General features: G+C 40.4%; 1 protein-coding gene across 4 annotated transcripts in view; it reads left to right on the top strand.

Moving 5' to 3' along the window:
- The window catches only part of LOC141773910 (protocadherin-15-like), a 316,265-nt gene that overhangs the window by 79,254 nt on the left and 214,237 nt on the right, over window positions 1-22,774 (top strand). For all 4 annotated transcript variants that reach the window (XM_074646072.1, XM_074646070.1, XM_074646069.1 and 1 more), the window contains one exon: window positions 15,672-15,790. In XM_074646072.1, coding sequence (XP_074502173.1) covers window positions 15,700-15,790 — 91 coding nt within the window. In that variant the 5' untranslated portion in view covers window positions 15,672-15,699. The remainder of the gene's footprint in view (window positions 1-15,671; window positions 15,791-22,774) is intronic.

Raw genomic sequence — 22,774 nt, forward strand, 5'->3', positions numbered from 1 at the left:
ATTCGAACCCGGGCCGTCGCGGTCAGGACCAAGCCTTAATACATGGACGCCCGCTCTACCAACTGAGCTAACCCAGGCGCCACAGGTGCTTCTTTTGATCACAATGAGATTATCTGGTCTTTGCTTTTTGCAGATGCATATTAATACCTCTTTGATTTGGCTGCATGCTGCTCTGGCTTTTTTATTTTTGGTCTGATTTTGTGTAAAGAAAAACCTTTTGACATCTTGCGTTTGTCATATCCATGATTGACCATTGCAACGCTGTTCTCTCTGGCCCTTCCCAACAAACTGCTCAACAGGCTTCAAATCATTCAGAACTCTGCTGCCCGGATCATTACCAGCACCAAATCCTCTGACGACATCACCCCCTTCTCATCCAACTACACTAGCTCCCGGGTCAATACCGGATTGACTACAAAAACCTTCTGCTCACCTACAAAGCCCTCCGCAACCTCGCCCCCCACCTGTCTCTCTGACCTCCTTCAGGAGTATGCCCCCCTCCCTTTCCCTGCGCTCATCCACAGCTGGTCTTCTGACCATCCCCACCACACGCCTCAGCACCATTGTGCTAGGGCTTTCAGCTGCACAGCTCCCAGGCTCTGAAACTCCCTCCCTCCACACATCCGACAGTCTGACATTATTACAACATTCAAATACCACTTCAAAACTCACCTGTTCAAACTGGCCTATTCACTGTAGTGTCCATCATTCTGTGTCCTTCCCTCTACAGTTTTATTCCCCCTCAGACATGTCTGCCTAAATGTCTCTTGTTATGTTCGCTCCGCTGGTGTTTTCGTCGTGTTTGGCTGTTTTTTTATCTGTTCGAGTATTTATTTTATGTTTGCAAGGTGTCCTTGGGCAACACCAAATACAGTTTTATCATTATTATCTTACATTTTAAATTAATTCTTAAATTGCTTTTTAGTACAACATTGTCAGTATGTATTACAATTTGACAGTAGATTAAACAATGTTTTTTTTCCAAAGATGGTTGAATAATTCTGGTAATGACAATCATAATTGTGCAGCCCTATATGATATGTTATTATGTTGATATATCGCCTAGCTCTAGTTCAGTTTCTGATGGCATTCCTCATGAAGCAATAACGTAAAAATCAAATTGTCAGTATTTTGAGAACATCTTGCTTCCCCTAATTTGTCATAATGCACTACATTTACTGTAATGTAAGATCAGAGAAGGCTACATCTATAATAATGAAGGGAAGCTTAAACCAGTCTAATATCTGTTAGGGAGAGAATTAAATGGTGTAGCCAAAGTTGATTTTCCAAAAAATCCATTATTGATGGAAGTTATTTGGGGCCTACTTTTGGGCCATAAGATTAACTATTAAAGATGTTTCGTAGGAAGTAAAACTGAGATTTGGATAGGAAAATGTACGTACATTTTTTAGCATTTATGAGCATTTACTGTTTAATAGGTGTGTATCATGGCATGGGAAATGGAAAAACCAATGAGATGTAAAAGGCATTTGACTGTGACTTTAAGAGCAAAGTAAAAAAGTGTTTCCTAAATGGCAGCAAGTGAGTGCTCCAGTCCAAGGCAACTGGATCTTTCTTGTCTGTCATCCCATTAGTTTCGCTCAAAGACATCTACTATCACCGATGTCAAGTGAAGTTTAAACATTTAGTTCTCATAGTAAACTAAAGTTTGTCTGTTGCAGTGCTGGAGTTACAGTGTCCTCTCAAAGTTGCTCCTTGTCTCAGTGATCAAATACCTTACGTTAATCAGTTAATGAATTGTCTTGGTATCTATGAACTGGAGAGAGATAAGACTTCAGCACCAGCTGCTTGTCTGGATGTTTAGACTGCTTTCTGCTTGGTATGTGAACGCTATCTCCAGCTGGGTGTGAGCCATGTGCAGGCCAGTCTGTTAAGGCTAATCACTCCCGTCATTAGAGCACTGGGGCTCCCTAGCTACCACTGATTACATCTCACAGTAGGTAATGAATAGCTCTGCACTGGTCCAGCACACCTAACCCAGCTGACTTCACATTTGCTTCATTTATTAATCTTTTTGTTTGTTTTTGTGTGGAATTTTGTTGCACATGCATGCACGCGTGTGTCTGTGTGTGACCTTGCTTAAATAGGTATCAGGTTTTTTCACGTTCCCTAGTTTTGAGTTACACTGTAGAGCAGCTGGTGTTACGTTACTGTGACAGGAATACGGGCTTGGTTTTGCTCGCTGTTGCCAAGTAAATATCAACTTACAGGACCTGGTAAGACATTACACACCTGTGACGTCACCTATTGACACTTTTTGGTCATTTTCTGTGATGACTGGAGCACTATGTGGCTCGATTTATAAGACCATATCTTAGATGCTCTGAATGTTGGGCAACACTGTGGCTTTGTCCAAAATCGTATACTATGTACTACATACTCAATACGTGTACTATCGTTCAACATATTTTTGTGTGAATAAACAGTAGTATGTATGTTTTCGGATGCATTGAGCAGTAATTTACGTCGTCACTTCCTGAGAGCCTCCTTGCCGGTTAGAGACGTGTAACCATGGTAACCCGTGCCAACCTCATGTGACCAAAACGACAGTTTGTGAGAAAGTCTGAATCAATTTAAAATATACATTACGTCTAGCCAAATTAAATCTTATACTAACAGTTAAATTGAAGCGTTATTGATGTTACAGAGCTGTCCGTCAACGTCTGTTATTAACGTTATCATCACTACCGCTTTGCCTTGTGGGGATATTTATGCCGCCGTAGTGTACAGCGTTGCATACTGTAATATTTCAACAGAAAGCGATTTCGGACATATATCTCACATACTGTTTTAGCGTATTAAATAGCATGTTATTATGGAATTTCTCACGCAACCACTGAACCCCAAAGTGCTCCCAGCGGTCAGGCCAACATGGTAGCTCACTGCCGTTGGTGTGTGTGTGAATGGATGAATGGGAGGATGATTTGTAAAGCACTATACAAATACAGCCGTTTACCACTATTAGTCATACATATATTCAATTTTGTTTTCTGTAGAGCTGAAACAATTTGTTGATTAGTTAGTCGTTCAACAGAAAAATAATCACAACTATTTTAATAATTGATTAATCATTTTGGTCATTTCTTAAGCAAAAAAATGCCAAAAATTGTCGGGTTTCAGCGTCTCCAATGTGAGGATTTCCTGATTAACTATATTTTATATCATTATATATAGATGTTTTATTTTATTTTATTTGTATTCTTATTTTATTGTTGGTCATTGGTGTTTTTATATATATTTATACACCTATTTTTTCACTACTTGCGTACACAACAGTCCTGCCTATTCCTCAACTTTATCTGTCCATCTTTGTTGTCCTTGCTTTTAGCTGTTATTTCTATTCTGTGTAAGCACATTGAGAGATGTATAAAACCGGAGTCAAATTCCTTGCATGTACAGTATGTACTTGGCAAATAAAACAGGTCTTGATTCTGATTGTAAATTTAATGTCTTTGTTTTTTTGGACTGTTGGTTGGACAAAACAAGACCCTGGAAGGTGTCACATTGGACTCTGGGAAACTGCATGCACAACTATGCATGCACTCTTTTCTGACATTTTATAGAACAAACGATTTCACTTTTAAAACTTTTTTTACATTTGACTATTTCATAGATCAAACAATTAACTAATGAAAGCAATCAGATATTTTTGAAAAGACGGTTGTAAATTTTTAAAATGTAATGGAATATTAACAAAAGCTAATAACACAAGATAAGATAATCCTTTATAACTCCCACGGTGGGGAAATTTGCAGTGTTACAGCAGCAAAGGGGACAGTGCAAGCAACAAGAGGCATCCTTAAAAAACAAAACAAAATATAATAAATAGTAAATAAACAATAAAGACATTATAATAGGTAAACAGTAAAAAGCAAAATATGAAAAAATTTAAATATATACAAATATAGTAGTAAAAATATAGTAGTAGACAGACATTATTGCGCATGAAAGAGGAAATGTTGACAGGATATGGACATTGCACAGTGGTATACATTGATATTGAACGTGATGAGAGAATTAATGAATTATCAGGTTTTTGGTGTGTGTAGTCTACTGGGAGCAGTTTTGATTGTAGAGTCTGAAAGAAGCAGGAAGGAAGAACCTGCGGTGTCTCTCCGTCACACACCACAGGTATAGCCTGTCAGTGAAGGAGCTGCCAGGTGCTGTCAGAGTGTCCTGTATGGGGTGGAACATGTTCTCCATCAGGAATGATAGCTCAGCCATCATTTTCCTGTCTCCAACCACTTCCACTGGATCGAGGGGGCATCCCAGGACAGGGCTGGCCTTTTTTAACCAGTTAAATCTCTTCCTGTCAGCAGTCGAGATGCTGCTGCCCCCAGCAGACAACTCCAATAGAAGATGGCTGATGCCACTACAAAGTTAAAAAAAAAGGTCCTCAGGAGTGCTCACTGCACTCCAGAAGACCTGAGTCTCCTCCGCAGTTAGAGATACACTGTCTCTTTTTGTCTGTCCAGTCCACTTTACTGTTCAGGTGAACACTCCATTGATCTGGAGGCGGTTCCTCTGGCACAAACCCACAAAGACCTGGGTCAGTTCTCTGTAATTCTCTGTCGTCCCCGTCTTTGATGAGGCCGACGATTGCAGAGTTGTCAGAGGAACTTTTGGCAGGTGGCAGTGAAGTCTGCAGTGTAAAAGGGTGGTGAAGAGGAAGGAAGCCAGAACTGTTTTCCCCCTATATTCTTATTGCGATTTGTATGACTAAAATAACAGTATAAGCTATGTAAACTGCATTAATAACATTAAGTTTATTCTAGGAGTAATTTGTTGTTACAGTCGACAGTAGGCCTATTATTCCAACTTTCTTAGGTGATATTTTAATGAGTCATACTGGGCCCAGCTCGAAATTAACTAACCCTAACCACCGAGGTGGGCGCTATAGCCTAATTTTAACAGGGGGGAACTCTATTTGACGAGGGAACAGATTTCGACATAACACCTGTTGGGCACCAACTCTACATCATCTAAGTGCTGAGTAGGGTCAGCGGGGACAACACACAGTATTAGCGCCTGTTTCAATGCCGCAGCTAACCTTACCTTGTTGTTGCTAACACGTAATAGAGTTATTATGTCTTACTTTGGTGGAAACAAAGTTTTACCAACGGGTAACGGAGATATTACAAGCTGCAACTTGTGTTACTGTGTGTTGAACAGTATGTGTTACTGTTGTCAGCTAGTTTAAAGCTCAAACGAACTCCGCATGAGACGTAAAGAAGGAGGGAAATGAAAGGAGATAGAGGAGCAGCTGTCATTTGCGTGACCATTAACGCACGTCTGTGAATGTATAACGTTAGCTCTCTCTTGTACCGTTAATTCATCACATGCACATGTGTTGATCAGCATCTATGAGCATATTTTACAGAAAGTATAACACCATATGTTGGGGAAGGAAATTCTTCTTTCCAGGATGTCTGGAATTATGCATATCATCTCTTCTGTTGCGCTCTGCCAACTCAGTCAGTCTGGACAGGTGAGAGTCTGAACATGTGCAGCTGTGTGACTGCTATTAAATTTTTTTTCTTCACTGAGCTGCATGTATTTTCTTAATGAAGACATTCGCTAATGGGATAAATATATGAGTGGACACCTAGTGAAGTTAGAGGAAATTGACAGTCTTCTGGGAGTGCCAAGAGGGTTGACAGGCGTGGTGATGAAACATATTTTTACATAAAATGTTACTTAGCAAGCTGACATTATTTGTCAATTTGTCGCGTTAGCAGTGCTGAGCTGGAGCCAGTATGCAATCTGCAAAAAATCAGAATCATTACAATCACCATCATTCACCTGAGCTGCAGGTCTTTGGCAAATAGTAGAACATGTAAACTGCACGCAAAGAAAGAGCGCTGAGCAACTGTGCCAGCCCCTTTCTCTTTTCTCATTTTACATTATTTTATTGTTCCAATCTGTTATTCTCGCGTCTTGTATTAATCTATCAAAGCACTGTTTAATTGATCTGTATCGGCTGTGTAAAACACAATCAATTAACTTATTGTTCTCCGTGTTCCTGCAAAAGGGCAGAGTGTTTTGTTGCCTGTGGGAGTTTAAATATGAATATTACAGGACAGTCTGCTGCTATTATGATTCTAATTGGGTTGTAATAAGGTTGTAAACACGGTGATTAAACAAATACTTCTTGTGATGCAGTTTTGTTTGAGCACTCTGGTGTTATGGATAAAATAGCGTCCACTGATAACTAATTTATGAGCCCATGTGCTGCTGGCATCTCCCAGGTTTTATGACTTGGATCTTTGCACAATTTATGAGGCTTTGTTTTTGCATTTGGTCTCTTGATCAGTCGGATGACATGGCTCTGCACTGTGTACGGGGACAGGGAGGAGCCACTTGAGATGCAATCTGGTGCTTTTGTTACCTTGATGAGTCCGCAATTTTCATTACCTGCACTAAGGGGAGGATGCTGATTTGAGATTGATGAGGTTGTCAAATCTCTTGAGAAATGACTGTTTTCTCTAGTTAGCATATGAGGCACTTTGTTGCTGAGTGTTCAGCTCAGTTGGGGATTCCAAGTAATTCAGTGTCTCCAACTTTGTTCCACAACAAAGGATGGATGGGCTTATTTTACCAGAACTATGAACCTCAATTTGATACATCATCTAATACATAAAATACTTGTACAAACTTGCTGTTTCAAAGTATGCAATTGTTAATTTAGAAAACAAAGCAAACAGAAACTGTGTAGCTGCAGCAACTAGAGTTGAGCCGCTGTAAATATTTTCAAACGGATTTGAGTGGGATCAAAAAGAAGGCATTATTATAGGGGGGTGCATTAGAGGCTGTGACAATCATGACTTATCACATTCACTACTTTCACCCCCTTTAATCACAGGGCTATTCCCGTCATGACACACTGACAGTTTGGGAGTCCTGTAGACAGTTTCTCTTCGAGGAAACATATTGTTGTCTAGGCCTACGTACATTATTTTTCAACTTTAGCTTTGAACCCGAAACACCTCTGTCACATCATGTCACTCGCCACAGCCTCAGGCTATTATCATCCTAAATGTGGAGCTCAGACGTCATTTTTGCCAGGATGGATACCGGGTGAAAGACTGACAGGAACGGACGGTCCTGAGGGATTTATTATAACGGAGCGAAATTGCCTGTTAATGCACAGAAGGAACTGTGTCGAATAATTCATCAAAACAACATGTTTGATGTTGCACATAAGCACGGGGGGGTTCTGTGGTTCAACAGTCTGATGATGGTTGCACAAAATGTAACTAGCAGATCTGCCGTGTCCGTGCGTATTTGTGGCTAGACAACAACACTCTAGTTAAAGACTGCAGTGGGGTGCGCTGTGCTGGCTCACTCTATACTTATCTCATGTGCACAAATTAATGAACGTATGATTTTGTTATCGTTATTTTCATTGTGGTGAAAACTGGGACAATTTGGTAGTGACTTTTGAAAACATTTGAGTGGGACATTTGAGTGTTTTACAGATATTTGACTCAGGACACCCAGCTTGAAACCAGGACAATCCCGGACAGACCGGGATGTCTGGTCACCCTAGTTTAAGCACCTGCTTCTCTTTCATTTTGAATATAAACAGTAGAGCAATAATATTGGCGTCTCAGTATAATCGTGAAAAGATTGGTCGTGTTGCTGTTGTATTTTATCTGCAGGCCTTTGCAGAGGACATCTCCCTTTTTGCAAAAGCCAAAATGTTTCCACACGCTGGACCTCAAACACGGCTTGAAGATCTCTTGCTCGTCTTGCTGTTCCTCTCCATCAGCCATGCTTTGTTTTGTTGTCGTCTTTCTGAGATGCGCTGCTGGAGCATGTCAATGACGTCATACAAAGGGAGAGTGAAACAGAGTAATGTTTAAAAAAAATTTTACTATGAAAAGTGCTAAAAATACGTTCATATAAAGTTTGTCGTGCTTAAATACAAGGTGCAAATTCTTAGCATCGATACAATAGATTTTTTACCTTGCAAATCAATTTTAGATCGATATAGGTCCACATGAAGGACAACTCGCCGAGTAAATATCGATTTCGTAGGAATATAAATCGATACATCGATGTAGTAGATGAATCGTTACACACCTATGATTTAGTAAGACGATAATTCAGTATGATCTTTTATTGACTTTTAGCAGAATCATATTGTGTTGATACGATCTTTTCATGATGTTATTCTACTAATTTCTGATGGCTAAAGCAATGATTTTGAGCAAACTGTGATTAAAAACTACCAAAATGAGTTGCTGGAATTTTTGTTTTACAGATATGAAGAGATTTTTCTCATCAATTCAGAACTATGGAACACAGCTCTTTGCTTTAAGCATCAGTTTGATTATTTGATGTGATTTTTCTTCAAACATTTGCCGCATCATGGTATATATCTATCGGTAAATATCCTTGCAAATACAGTGATAATAATTTCAACCATATACGCCAGCACTAGTATTTAGACTGTGATGATTTATGTAACAGTCTAGATAAGAGATTGTTTGAGTGTTACATCAGTCAGATTATGTCAGTGCATTGTCTGCCTCTAGTCCATTTTGTTCTGCTACAGTGGATGACTGTACTGTTACGAGACAATGGTGTGAGGCACTCAAAAATCCTCCACTGTCAGCTATCGAAGAGAAGCAGCATCCACACCTCCTCTTAAGAGCTGGAAAACAACACTGAGGTGATATTACTTTACTTTTACCATCTCAGTGTCACATTGTGGAACTGAATGGACTTATTTTGACAAAACAATTCATGGGGACAAAGCAGCACTGCTAGGTTCAATACAGTCTACACATGAAAGCAACAGTTTCCTGCTTATTATGTAAAGGTAAAAGCTTTGCAGAGTAGACTTTTTCACCCTTTAGTATTTATCTTTAGAAAATGTTCTTGTTTTATTTTTCTGTGCAAACTAGATATAACTTAATTATTGTGTCAAGATTGATTCAGAAGATCTGTAAATTGAAAAATAACTTGAAATTAACTCTTCAAAATTGAAAACCAGCACAAAGAAAATTAAAAGTTTTAAAGGCATACACATAATTATTTCTCCCTTTCTTCATTCCGCATGGTGAGTCAGAGCCATTCCTTTCACCTCAGACTATATTAGCACTGACGTTAGCAGGGAAATGGGCATGGGGGATGAAATCCAGCTAGTCACGGTGTGCTGCTGTTCAGATGGCGTCCTCTAGTGCGATGACACGTGGTGGAGCACCTCAACAACACCTGAACTAACAACTGTTCCTTTCATTAGTTTACTGACTTGCTGTATTATGAACTGGAAGACTAGAGTTTGATTAATCGAGATTAATTGCAAATAAATCACACATTTTTTATCCGTTCAAATTGTACATTAGAGGGAGATTTGTGAAGTATTTAATACTCTTATCAACATGGGAGTGGGCAAATATGCTCTATGCAAATGCATGCATATATTTATTATTGGAAATCCATTAACAACACAAAACAATGACAAATATTGTGCAGAAACCCTCACAGGTACTGCATTTAGCATAAATAAATATGCTCAAATCATAACATGGCAAACTCAAGCTGTCAGTGTGCTGACTTGACTATGACTTGCCCCAAACTGCATGTGATTATCATAAAGTGGGCATGTCTGTAAAGGGGAGAGTCCTGGGTACCCATAAAACTTATTTTCAGGTTTTTCCTCGCCAAAATTTCACGTACCTTCGTAGCGTTATTTATCGTTCTATCTGACAACCTAGTATGACACGGTTGGTACTAATGATTCCGTTTTTTCTAGTTTAATATGATAGCAGTATTTTCACTTTAGCTTTAAAACTGAGCCCGCTACAACCTCCAAAAGATCGATTGTGTTAATGCGTTAAAGAAATTAGTGGTGATAAAACAAATTTGCGTTAATGCGTTATCACGTTAACTTTGACAGCCCTAATATTTATGTGATTGTCAAATTAAAAAGTCTTTTTCAGCTTGTTCAGTCTTCTGCAAGCAGTAATTGACGACTACAAATTAGCAACTGATTTGTAACGTTTTTGTCACTTTTCACCAAACTCATGACCAAAGCTTCAGTGATGTTCCAGTGTGTCTGCTTGGTGTTAATTGTGACTGTGCCATTAATTATTAAAATTAAATTAAATTAAATTATAGATCCTTTCTACTTGCCAGGAGCAGTAAATTATTAATATGTTTCTTGCTTTTGGTGACATGTTTGGCCTTTCAGAGCTAATAAAAAAGTTGTGATTTCTGTTATCGAGACATCTGACAGCCTGTCAACACCAAAGCACATGAACAGGAAGAGGTGGAAAAAGGGCTCGATGCCGGATGAGAGGCGATCGAAGGAACACAGACAGAGGAAGAAAGAGAGAGACAAGCTGCTTTTTCTTTTCTCCCAGGGAGCGCAAAGCCCCTGCACTTAGGGGATAAAGAACAGCATCTTGACTCTCTGTGTAATCCATAACTGTGATTGCTTCATTCACCTCTCCCCTGCGTCACAAGTTTTTTATCACTTTTCCCCTTTCACCAAAGAGATATGATGGAAGATATAGGCAAGCATTTTTATTTGGCAGAGCCACTTGTTGTGGTTGGATTGCGGTTACATGATATGCATTAAAGTCCCAGTGAAATGACAAATACACTTTCTGAGTTTTAATCTATGTTAATAGTTCATTTGTCTCTTGTTATATGCCAAATATATGTCAAATAATGAGTATTAGAGTATTTTACATCAAAATCCCCATCAAATCCCTGTCTTTTCTCTTCTGTGAAATGGTTTCAAATGTTTGAGGATGTTTGAGATAAAAAATGATCCTTACTCCCAATTTTTTCCAGTGGCCTCTCGCCACTCATATTGCAACGAAAAATCCTGCGGCCCAAAAAACATTTCCTCCATTGACCACCATTGTAAAAGAGTTGACAGGACACTTTGAACTACAAACAAGGTTGATTATGACTATTTCTATTGTGTGTTTCTAATGTTTGATCCATGGAGGTTTTATATTTGTTCCTCTAGTTGACAAAAGTGATTTAAAACATCTGCGACATCATCACAATGTAAAGTCTATGAGCCGAGCGGAAACTCATGGGTGGGGCCAGCGGGAAAAACACTACTGTGCATATTTGGTGGGCCTCATTCACCGGAAGTTAACCCAGAAGCGAGAAAACTTTTTTGGCATATATGCGCAAGGCGAGCAATTGTACATTGGACTGAATATCCGGTTCTTATTATACACCCACAGCGTGGGGACAACAGTCTTCTGCTCTGTAGCTCCGTATTGCGCTAAAGTCTTAGTCCGCCCACTTTATAGCGGTCCAATCAAATGTGAAGAATTTTATTTAAATCTCTCTTGTAACTGTACACCGCAGCGGTTGCGTTAGACTTTCTCGTTGTCTGTACTTTTGGCGGACAGGGTTGTAAAAATTCCTTCACAATCAATTATTAACCGGCATTTTAATTTCAATTTGTTAATGACAATAATACATACTGTAGGGCTATTTAAAGGCTGAGTCTGTGATTCTAATCCAATACACTTTTTATCAAATTCAGCAAATATATTTTCATGGTCCGCTCTATCTCTTTTGCGTGTGTGTGCTCCAAAAAATCCAATGTTCATACACAGTCCTATTTTTTTTTTCAATGAATTTAGTATTGGACTGAAGACTGACTCACAGCAGCACACACGGCAGCGGCACTTGCTGTGTGCGTCACTTTTTAAAGTAATTAATATACAGAATAAGTTGATAAATTATGCATTGCTAAGGGCACAGAAAGATAAGATGAACAGAGACATAAAAACCGACCGCGCAGTCTCTTTTCATGTCAACACACAGAGGCAGATGAATGATTTTGTACCCGTAGTCTTTGCCTCGGACATACAACTTCTCATGGCCGTTTTAATTTTGTCCCAAAGGCTGAACCTGCGCTCTGCTGCCACACTAGAGACTGAATTAAAAGACCCTGTGAACGTGGGATTCACTGGGAGGAAATCCTGCACCCTGCGCTTTTTCTGCACCAGCGGCGCAGCGGCATCGGCACCATTCTGACCGTAGTCAGAGACGCGCTCCAAACCTTCAGATTTTTCCGGTATTGTTAAAAGAATTCAGTCAGTAAGTTTCACTGGGACTTTAACAGGTAGAGCAGAGTGGAATTGTTGCACTTAGAGCTTCATGAAAGCTTTGTATTGTTGCTGGAAACACCGATATCTCTTCATGATGTGACTTATGAGAGGACTGTATTGGACACAAAGTATTGGAGCCATCTTTCTTCCAGTCAGAAATTTCTCCTGTTTCCCTGTTCATTAAGGAACATTATTGTTGTTGTTACTTTATGTAAATGAGATACAGCGTTCCCATGTCAACCCAGAGGACATTTGGAGGAAGCTGTGGAAAGAAACGTCTTCCCTCTTCAGGGTGGCTGGCTGTGCAGGTCTGAGTTTTCTCATGTGAAAGGGATCAAAGCAATCTTACTCAGCCCCGTTAAGAAAGATAGATGTACGAATGTGGGAAATCAAATCTGCTTCAAAAGGGAACACCACTGGGAGCCGGAGAGATGAGAAGTCAGTGAGAAAATGGGGAACCAGTGTGAAATTGCTCTTGTTGCACTGTAAGAGAGGAGAAACACGGCTTGTCTCCTGCTGTCCACAGACTGTTCATGCAAGGTGTCTGTTTGGGAGCGTCGGGTTCAGTGGGGTGACATTTGTTTTGGTGTTTGTCTGCACAGATTTGTAAGAAAGCGAGGAAGTAAATACATACGGTGCGATGTGAGTGAGTGAAAAGGAGAGGGAAACCACCGACAAACGGAGAAGTGCCGATAGTATGAGTCAGAGATTTAGATTTTGTCAAAACATGCTTTGATATGATAGTGTTGATGCTTGTGAGTCCCCTCCCGTCCCTTTAGCATATGCTATGAAAGCTGATTTCACAGCTTATCGCCTGCTCTGAGAATAAGCCTTGTGAGGAAGGTGTGACATCAAATAGCTCAGACAGACAGAAACCCCCTCTACTCTGCTACCGACACCTTGCTTTCCTCTAGCTCACAGTGGAGGCTGGCTGTGTGTGTGCTACGGATTTGTGTGCGCGATGCACGACAAGGCTCAACATACAGTCTGTATACGCACTGCTTTGCTTGTGATTCCACTAGAGCCTGTCAGCTTGAATCAGGCACCATCCTAATGTATGTAGCTGATGCGTTGGTTGGATACAGTTTGCTCCGACAGACTCTTCGGTGCCGGCGGGGCTTGTGATTTTGTTGCAACAAGGTTATAACTTCTGATGAGGATGTTTTGTTTGTGCAGTGTTATTCCATTAAATTCCAGCTGGAATGTATTTCTTCTTGCGTGTGTAAAATATTTCCCTCCCCTGTAGACACAGATAAGCGCTTTAAAAAGTTCGTAGTGCTGCAGTTTGAGGATGGAGGCTGGAGTCGGCTTCGATTTCAGTTTAAATGGATTCCATACATCAGACCGGGTTATACAAGTACTTCACAAAAAGTCAAGGCTGCCTCCGCTTCTGGAGAGTAGAAAACCCAAGATCCCATTGATGTCAATGCAAGTTGACGTGTGTTTGGATTGTAAAGTTTGTATGCATTCATCTCTTGTTATACAAACATTTGTTTCATACACATGTCTAATAATTATTTTGCAACCTTGCCTGAACCTGAGTGTTCGGGATACGATAATAAATGGACTCTCTCCTGTGACAACGAGTTTCATTCCCTCGAAAGGGTGCGCAGTCTCTGGGATGACGCCATGCTGGTCTGGTCTATAGCTTGGAGCCATAAGGCTCCTCTATTGTATGTTTTTTAGGACATGGCAGGGGAACAAATCAGAGATCAGCGTTTTTAGATTCATTGTTGATGCAACCAACTACACAGCAACTCTTCAGCATAGCGGTATTACTATTACCGGTTTGTTTAAAGTAGAAGTTTGGAGACATGTTTCAACTTCTTCTGTTTACGCTGTTGCCGTCTATGAGGGACGCGGGATTGTTTTCCACCAAAAGGGGGAGTGGTCACGAGACCCATGACTCGGAATGATGTATTGGAGGTCTGATGTATTAGTCAGAAGTCGTTAAGGCTGGAAAAAGAAAGTATCAAAACTTCTCAAGCATTACTTGCAGCATCATCCATTATATTAAAGCATGTCTGTCATATTCCACCAAAGTTAGTCAAGTCAATTTGATTTACATAGCTCAATATCACAAATCACAGTTTGCCTCAAGGGTGTTTCACTTAAAGGGACTGTTTGTAACTTTTTAAGCGTATAAATGTACCGGGTCGGGACACATGCTCGCTCCACCTCTAGACGTGAACGCGCGCTCACTCCACACTGCAGACGAGTTAGTTTAGCTCTGAGAATATCTAGTGAATGTACAGTGGACATTTGTGCAGAAATAACTGCTGCAGCTCCTCCAGACCAACAGAGGTTTTCCGTGTCTTGTGAAGTCACGCGGCTCCGCAGCGAGAAACGTTATCACCGGCTACCGGTTGGAGACGGTAACGTTTCTCTTCCTGCAGCGGGGCTGAAGCAGGAAGAGAAACGTTACCGTCTCCGACCGGGTGCCGGTGTCTCTCTCCGGCTGCGGTCGGAGGCGATAACGTTTCTCTTCCTGCTTCAGCCTCAAAGCCAACACTAGGATCAGCAGTGATTCATGGAGAGACCTTCGTCTGGTCAGCTAACATTACTGCCAAACAGGTGAAATATGTAGTGATATTGTGGTTTTAGCTGACGTGTGTCGCCTCACTGTTTTGAGCGATGCTCGTTCATGTCTATGTAGAGCGAGCAAGCGCGAGCCTAACGCTGACATTCATTGACTTAGGTCACAGGTGTCGCTGTAAACAAGCATTTCTGAAAGTTGCAAATAGTCCCTTTAGGCACACTGCTTTTGTTTCAGTCCTACACACAACCCAGTCAAGCTTGCCAGCAGATGCAAGTATTAGCTGATATAATATAGTCAGCTGACTATCTGGAATCGCAACATGAAACTGTTGTGTGGATGCATGTCTGTTGTGGGTAACAAGACAGATTGCTCTGAAAAGGGGTGCTCAGTGTTCACCTGATTGCACCACCTAAGACTGATCATGCTCCCATCGGTGGCACACCAAACACTCAAGCATTGTCTGTTAGGGAAGGGAACAATGAGTGCTACCTGCTCTGAATTCTCCAAGGAAAAGTCAGGAAAAGGTTTTCACCTTAAAATAAATTCTCAAGCAAATTAAACAATAGAGATTTTACACATTGGTATCCGTGACGTTTTGATACACTGCCCAGCCCATGGATCAATGCAGATTAAAAATCTGCTGTATGATAAATCAAAGTATTACTGTATATTAGACAATCCAGTCGATTTTTTTGAGTAATCCAGAAGTAAAAAGCCAAAGAGCCAAAGAAAATTCCTCGTGTATACCCCTTACACCTGGCAATAAACACCTTTCTGATTCTGATTCTGATTCTAACTGCATACATTCAGATAATCCAGTGGATTATGTTATTTAATGTAAACAAAATTGGATTGCGAGATTAATGTGTTCTTCCAAAATATGAACCTAATGATTATGTTGTAGGTAGATGTGCATGTGTGTGTTGGTCACAGATGTGCGTGCGCTAGGGCTGGAGTGCTCGCTGAGACATGAATGAAAAATCCTCTCTCCCGTTTTTTTTTTTGTTGTTGTCCAGGTGGGCCGGCAATAAGGCTTGACAGAAGATGCGACGGGGGTGGTGGCTCGTCAGATGGCTGGGGACAGGAATGGCAATCCTCTCTTTGCTAACCCACAGCTGGGGCCAGGACACAGGAGGTATGAGCTGCCAGTACTGAGGCCAAAACCCTCAGGCCTGCCCTTTTTCTGTTAACTGTAGCTGCACTGCCAAGGGGAAACTTGTAATGTGGTTTCTTTTTCTCTGTCAGAGGAGCAGTATGGTGTACACCAGCACAACTGATACATTATTAGTGATGAATTAGGGGACGTTCACATACCGCGTCTAAAACGAGTGAGAAACGCCAGCCGTACCGCTTTCACCCTTTTATCCAAGGTGCTTTGGAGGTTATGCTACTGTTGCAGCTGCCGTTACTAAGCAACCAAAACCTGCATGCTGCGATGACGATGATGAAGTTGCCGTAATTTAGCAGTAAAAGCCTCACTGACAAAACTAAACAAAGTCAAAACAAAGAAATGAATTTTCTAGCACCATGACTCCCTCACAGTAACTATACTGCTCGATTTGTCTGTGTCAGCTTGGCTTTCAACCGGATGTCGTGACGTCCTTAGACGGAAAGAATGAAGCAAGTAAAATAGTCTGTGGGACAAATCATAAAGCTCTGGGTAGTCCTGCACTGAAATGATCAACTTCTCCTCCATATATTTACCGTAGACTGATATTTACGGAAGAAATAAAAAGATATCTGCCGGCTGTGATTGGTTGTTCTTCGTCGTCAATGACTTGATTCACGCTGCAGCGTTCCAAATAGAGTGCTTCAGGAATGAGTCGTAAAACCCGGAAATGAGTTAGCATTATAGCACTTCCGCGTCCCTCGTCTGGAAGTCAATGGGTCTTTTGAATGGGTTTTTAGTTAGATACCTGAAATAAGGTCTGTGCCTAACACAAGCTGAAGAGATTTTCACGTTTTGTTCTACGACATAAAATACGTCAGTAAATATCCCACTCGTACATTTTGAAGCCTTAACGTGTGTTTAAAAAAAGGCAGTTGCTAACAAGTGGCTAAATGAGACGACTAAACGGCATCACGCCGACTCGTCGGCCGTTACAGCCTTGTTGTGTATACTCGCCCTCATGCGACCGTGGTGTAGTTCGTCCATAGCTTAACATAAGCTTTTTACTTGACGATTGCATTTACACTTAAAAAAAATTTAAAAGTGACATTTGTGGCGATTTTATTCCTTAACAAAACGTGTATGTATCATAAACGTGTGTTTGCCACAGAGCTTAATATCTGCAATAATCCAAAACTGTTTGTCGAGGTTACCCAGGGCGATGCAAAAATACGTCATGCCTGGTGCACTCTTTGTTGAACACGATTTATCTCGGGTTGCAGCCGTCACGCGCAAAAAAATAGGGGCTTGGGATCGCTCTCGCGTTTGAGCGTGCCTGACGCGCGTCTACATTGACAACAATGGATTTGAGGGCGCCAAAAAATGCAGCATGTGAACGACCCCTTATGTGTTAAACTGAGGTGTGGACCACTTTTTTTTCAAACTTTTGCTAAATGGACTGGAAGCAGAACTTATTTTGAAATATTTAATAATGACTTTCTAGCTCGGAGATCTTTACTCGCAAAACATGTTTAAACATTTTGTATTTATTCCCACAGCATATTTTATATTTTAGGTCTGTAAAGAGTTTCCATCCGTTCAAGATACTTGTGAATGCTGTCTGAAAAGTCATACAAATGAATATTTAATGTTGCCGTACCCCTGCCACCCACTTAGCTGTTATCGATCTGTTATTGCAAATAATGCAATGTTGTGTTTATGAATTGTAAGGATGATTGTTTTCCATCCCAGTCCAAATGTGTGCCTTCAGCAATAGCAATTATAGACTTTGTTTAAATCAGTACATAGTTGTAGAACTTTCACAAAAGTTTGATTTCATTCAGGAGGACCGCAGAGACGTTGCTCTCAGGTGCGCTCTGTGTCGTGCATACAGTGATGCTTCAGTGCAAATAAGTTTGCTGTCACAGTGTTCTTACTCTCCTCCCTTTCAAATTCACATAATGTTTTTTCAAAAGACATTATTTAACGAAAGGGGGCGTTAATCCATTCCTACACAGCTCGCTGGTTGTGCTAAGAGGATTCTCCTTGTACTGTCGTGTTCACGTTCCCACATTACTGAGGGAATCTTAGCATTTATAGTCTCAGCTCACTGACTTTGTAGCAGATGCCAGTTAAAAGTGAATTTCAGCTGTGTAAGATTGGCAGGTCTTTAAAGACACTGAGCAGAGGGGAAGCTGCACATGCACTGAGACATACTTTAATTCCCCTGTGTGGCAATATTGCTCATAATTCAGGTCAATTTTAAGATCCCAACCCTGTTTTTTCTTCTTTCTTTTCATCCCTTTCCTGCTGCCCAGCCTTCCTTGACAAGCTCACTAATACAAAAAAATCTTCTAGATAAGAGTATAATCTCTGCTTACTGTCGTTTGAATTGATATTTTATTTAGAGAGGTTTGCTTCATGGGTTTGTATCATATGATTTTAGTAGAGGAGTGACTTGCTTCATGACTGACTGATCCTTTGAAGGTGAACGAGTGCCTTGTGGTTTCCCTTTTTGGATGAAGTCTCCCTCCCAGGCTCTGACCGCATTAATAGATAAGTGTTGTGTGGAGTGAGGAAGCCATTTACCCAAAACATAACAGCTGTGGAACTCAAGAACAGCCCTGTGGAATATGAGTTTGTGGGTAATTTATTTTACATCCTGTGAGGGCGTAAGTATACAAAGGTATTCCTCATTTTATTTATCAAAGGTTCATATAGTGCTGCTTGACATACAGGACAAATTATTACAATGTGTTTGCCATTCTCGTGAAAGCAATATCTTAAGAACGCCTGGAGGGAATTTCTTCAAATTTGGTAAAACTTCCACTTGAGCTCAAGGATGACGTTGTTCGATTTTGGTGGTGAAAGGTCAAGGCCATTGTGACATCACAAAACACATTTTTGGCCATAAATCAAGAATTCATATGCTAATTATGACAATTTCACACAAATGTCCAAATTACATTTTGGACAGACATCGATGTAAACTTAAACTTGGCTGGTTGGCGGAAGCAAGGCGGAAATTCTACTTTAACATTGCACTTGCATACATTTGCAGTCTTGTTAGGCAGGTAAAAGAACAAGTTGCCTCCTTACTTATTACTGTGTTTAAATCTAACTCTATCTCCTAGAAATTATGCTTAAATACCACTAATTTGGTTTTTTATTGCGTTTTAAGGCAAAAAATAATTGCTGCCTGGATTCTGTTCCCTGGCAATATTTTTTTCTGTAGGATCAGTTACATTTATCTATTGCCGATAGTGCTACTACTCGTAGGGAGGAGTTCAGTGTGCTTCAAAGGGCAAGATTGTGACACCTGAGACCCGGGGATTCCCATCTTGAGTCCTGCGTGTGGTTAGCTTCAGGCAACAAAAGCACTTTGGTTAACCCCTTTCCCTTCCACCCTCTTTTTTTCAGAGTGGTGGGGGTGGGGGACAGGGGATGTTCAGGGATAGATAAAAAGGCAACACTATATGTCATATAGAAGTGGTGTACATCATCTGAAAGCTGGGAACCTGAAGTTAAATTTGACATGCAGCTCAGCACTTTTAATTAATTAATTAATTAAAATATATTGTGAAAGTGCTTAAGAACGTAAATCATGATGATAGAAGTTTGTGAAGGCCATTCCGATGCTCTATTATGTCTCATAAATTGTTGCAGCAATTTTTGGGCTGATACTATTTGTTACAAAGACTTGGTGCTAAATTTAACCATTTTTACCACTGGAGAATTGATAAAAATGATCAATAATACCACATTAAGTCACCAAGACCTTGAGGAACACCATAGAAAAATCCATGCTGTGATTTGGTATCAAAAACCTTTGACATTTGGAGATTTCTACAAGCATTGCATTTTTCGGCAATTGGTTGGCGAGCTCTTCTGTTCTGGAAACTGCTCATAAACCCCCTTATTATCAATCTACCTAGGAAAGCCATCCATCTTCTGAATGCTCTAGGTCTTTAGTTTGTGGTTGTAAAGTTTCATGAGGCTGTGATTATCCTACAGGTCACAGCAGGTCATTTTATACAATGAGGTCTCATTTAAAAAAAATGGTCCTGCTACTATGGGGACTCACATCATCACACATGAATACAATTGGGCTCATTGGAGCCACAAGAGTCTCAGCTTTACAGTGATACACAATTCATGCAATTCCAAGACTGTTTAGGGACCCCAGTATGCAGAAATATTTAAATACACCATGTTAGTATAGGTGAAAATAACATATTTGTAAGGAATGTTAACAAATGCATGGTTTTTGCCCCAAACTGCATGTGATTATCATAAAGTAGGCATGTGTGTAAAGGGGAGACTCGTTGGTACCCATAGGACCCATTTTCATTCACATGTCTTCAGATGAAAGGTCAAGGGACCCCTTTGAAAATCGCCAACATTTAGCGTAAATTCGTAACGTCATTTAGGGATCTTCCCCACAAGCTAGCATGACATGGTTGGTACCAATGGATTCCTTAGATTTTCTAGTTATGATACCAGCATCTTCACTCTAGCTTGAAAACTAAGCCTGCAACAACCTCTGAAATACAGAATAGCTGCCGTGTTTTAAGGGGTTAAGAGTAATCATGTCTGTCGCGTAATTCAAGTCAGTCAGACTTTTCCAGTATTAAACCATCACCATGATCCTTTCTTAACCCCAACCAAATGCTGTGGGTAAATATGACCATGAAAAGAATTGGTTTAGTTGCCATGAGCGGACATTATAGGAAATATGTCGTCACTGAATTAGCATTACATTTCTTACAGAACATATTTTTTGGTAGTATATAAGTGTTGTTCTAGGAAATAGGTTTGTTAAATTAGTTTGGCTTTTTAACTTCAGGCTGTTTTCCAAAACGGAAGAAACAATCTTCTCATTGTCATTCATGCTACAACTGCTCTTCACAGCTTTGTTGTTTCCTTTTAGCTAAATGTGCATGCCTAAATGATGCAAATTCTGGAAGGATAAGGCTTTAAAAGCAACTCTGTTACTTGAGAGAACACAATGCTTTTCAAATTACGCCACATTTACTATCTGCCCCATGGATTATTAGTGATCTGTAAACCATCAAATGGTTTCTGTAAACTGTCGTGATATTGTCCTGTGACCATAAAGGGTGGATTTCATTCTGCTGATTGTAGATGCGGCTGCAGCCTGTAATTTGACTGGTTGCAGACAGACATAATTACTTAGGGCGGCAGCTAGGAATTAGTGATAGTTGCTCTGCATGCAAATGAGCTGTGATTGGATCGGAGTCTGCCAGCGAATGACCCACAGTGTCATAGTTGTAATGAGGGAACAGAGGGTGAGACAGAGTATATCAGGGTGAAGGATGAGGACGAATGTGGATGCTGTCTCTCTTCGCCGGTCAGTGTCACCCAGGGATGAAGTTGGTTTGAGCAGGGATTTTCACCTCCCCCATCACATCCGTCATCGGTCACAGTTCAGGAATTGCAGGATTGAACCCAAACGCAGAACAGACTGATGAGGTGGCAGCGGGCAGTGTTCATTGACTGCCTTTACATAATATTCCACTATTATACCCAATTTGATACGGGTCATGTAAACAGCATGCTTCTGTTTTGATATTTTGAATTAGGCCTTATTCTGAAAGGTGCATCTTCCAATGAAGACGTGGAATATGCCGATATTATTCCGGTTTAAGGAGCATTCTTTGGACATGTATACAGCGCATTTGGATTATACGTCTCAATAGGGGTTTTTACGGCAGTTTGCAACACACAGCCTCTTGCCTGTTTGCGGCCAGCTCTGTGCGTTGTTCAAAAACCTAACTATCTGACAGTTTGCAAATGCATGCCCAAAAGAAAAGCCCATATTTCTGGTTGGAAGGAGAAACGCACCTTCTTTTAATCATTATGAAAGACTTGGATATCAACAGGTTTTTGGAAATGAGCAAATATCACAATGCCGACCTTTTCAAGAAAGTGGTTGAAGGAATGAAACAGTGAGGCTGTTTATATTATTAGCTGAATATTCATTTTCGTTAGCCATGTAAACAACTTAGTAGGAATATTGTCTTTTTCAGAATAAGGGGAAAAAATTATATTTTGTGCATGTAAACCTAGTCAATGATTTACTGATGAAAAAAAACAACTAAACACTAGGAATCAGGGCTGTAACATTAGAAACAAGTCAAAAGCAGATCTGACACTGAAAAAGGGAACACACACTGACTAAATACACCAGAAACTAATTAACTAAAAAAAAACTCAGGTGTGGTGGAAAACAGGTGGGAAAAAGACAAAGGTGGGAAATAAAACAAAACATGACACATGGGGAGACTTACTTTCAAAATAAAACCAAGACCATGACATCATCTTCTCCCTCCTAAATGTCCCTGCTCTGCTCACCTTAAGGCGCCCTTGGCGTTTGGCTCTGTCAACTTGTTCGTTGTCTGTCTATCAAATAAAAAATAGCCACCAGAATTTTTTATGATTGCACGGAGCTGTGGAGTGACGCATACATCAATTTCCACTGGACGTCACCGTGTCTTTCAAGTCCTTATTTAATTAGCAGGGAGACATTATGAATCTCAGGCTTGTGATTAATGTGAATGTGGACACTGTGAGAGACTACGGCTGACCTTGACGAACATTACGGTTTCTTCAACAAAACAATTAGTTGGTTTAATTGAAAAAAAAAAGCGTCAAATTAGTCAGTGTTATTGTCCCTTGTCACATGAATGCATTAATGCAGGGATCTCTTGAAATATTATTAAAAACAAAAGTGTATTTATGAGTACTACTGTGTGTCAGCTTCCAGTAATGACTTACTAATAGCTCTTTTACATGAAAAAGAACGAAAAGAACTATGCCAAGAAAGTCTGTGTCTTTCAAGACAGTAATGACCGATTTGTCCCAAATAATAGGGGGTGTTAAGAAAATCCTCCTGTTTCTGTTTGTGTATTTCCTCCATTTTTTTTGTCATCTTCCTTACCTCGCATCATCTGTCTGCACTGTATACTGCAGTCTCTCTTTTTGATTGTA

The sequence above is a fragment of the Sebastes fasciatus genome, chromosome 9, assembly GCF_043250625.1.
Source record: "Sebastes fasciatus isolate fSebFas1 chromosome 9, fSebFas1.pri, whole genome shotgun sequence".
Classification (NCBI taxonomy): Eukaryota; Metazoa; Chordata; class Actinopteri; order Perciformes; family Sebastidae; genus Sebastes; species Sebastes fasciatus.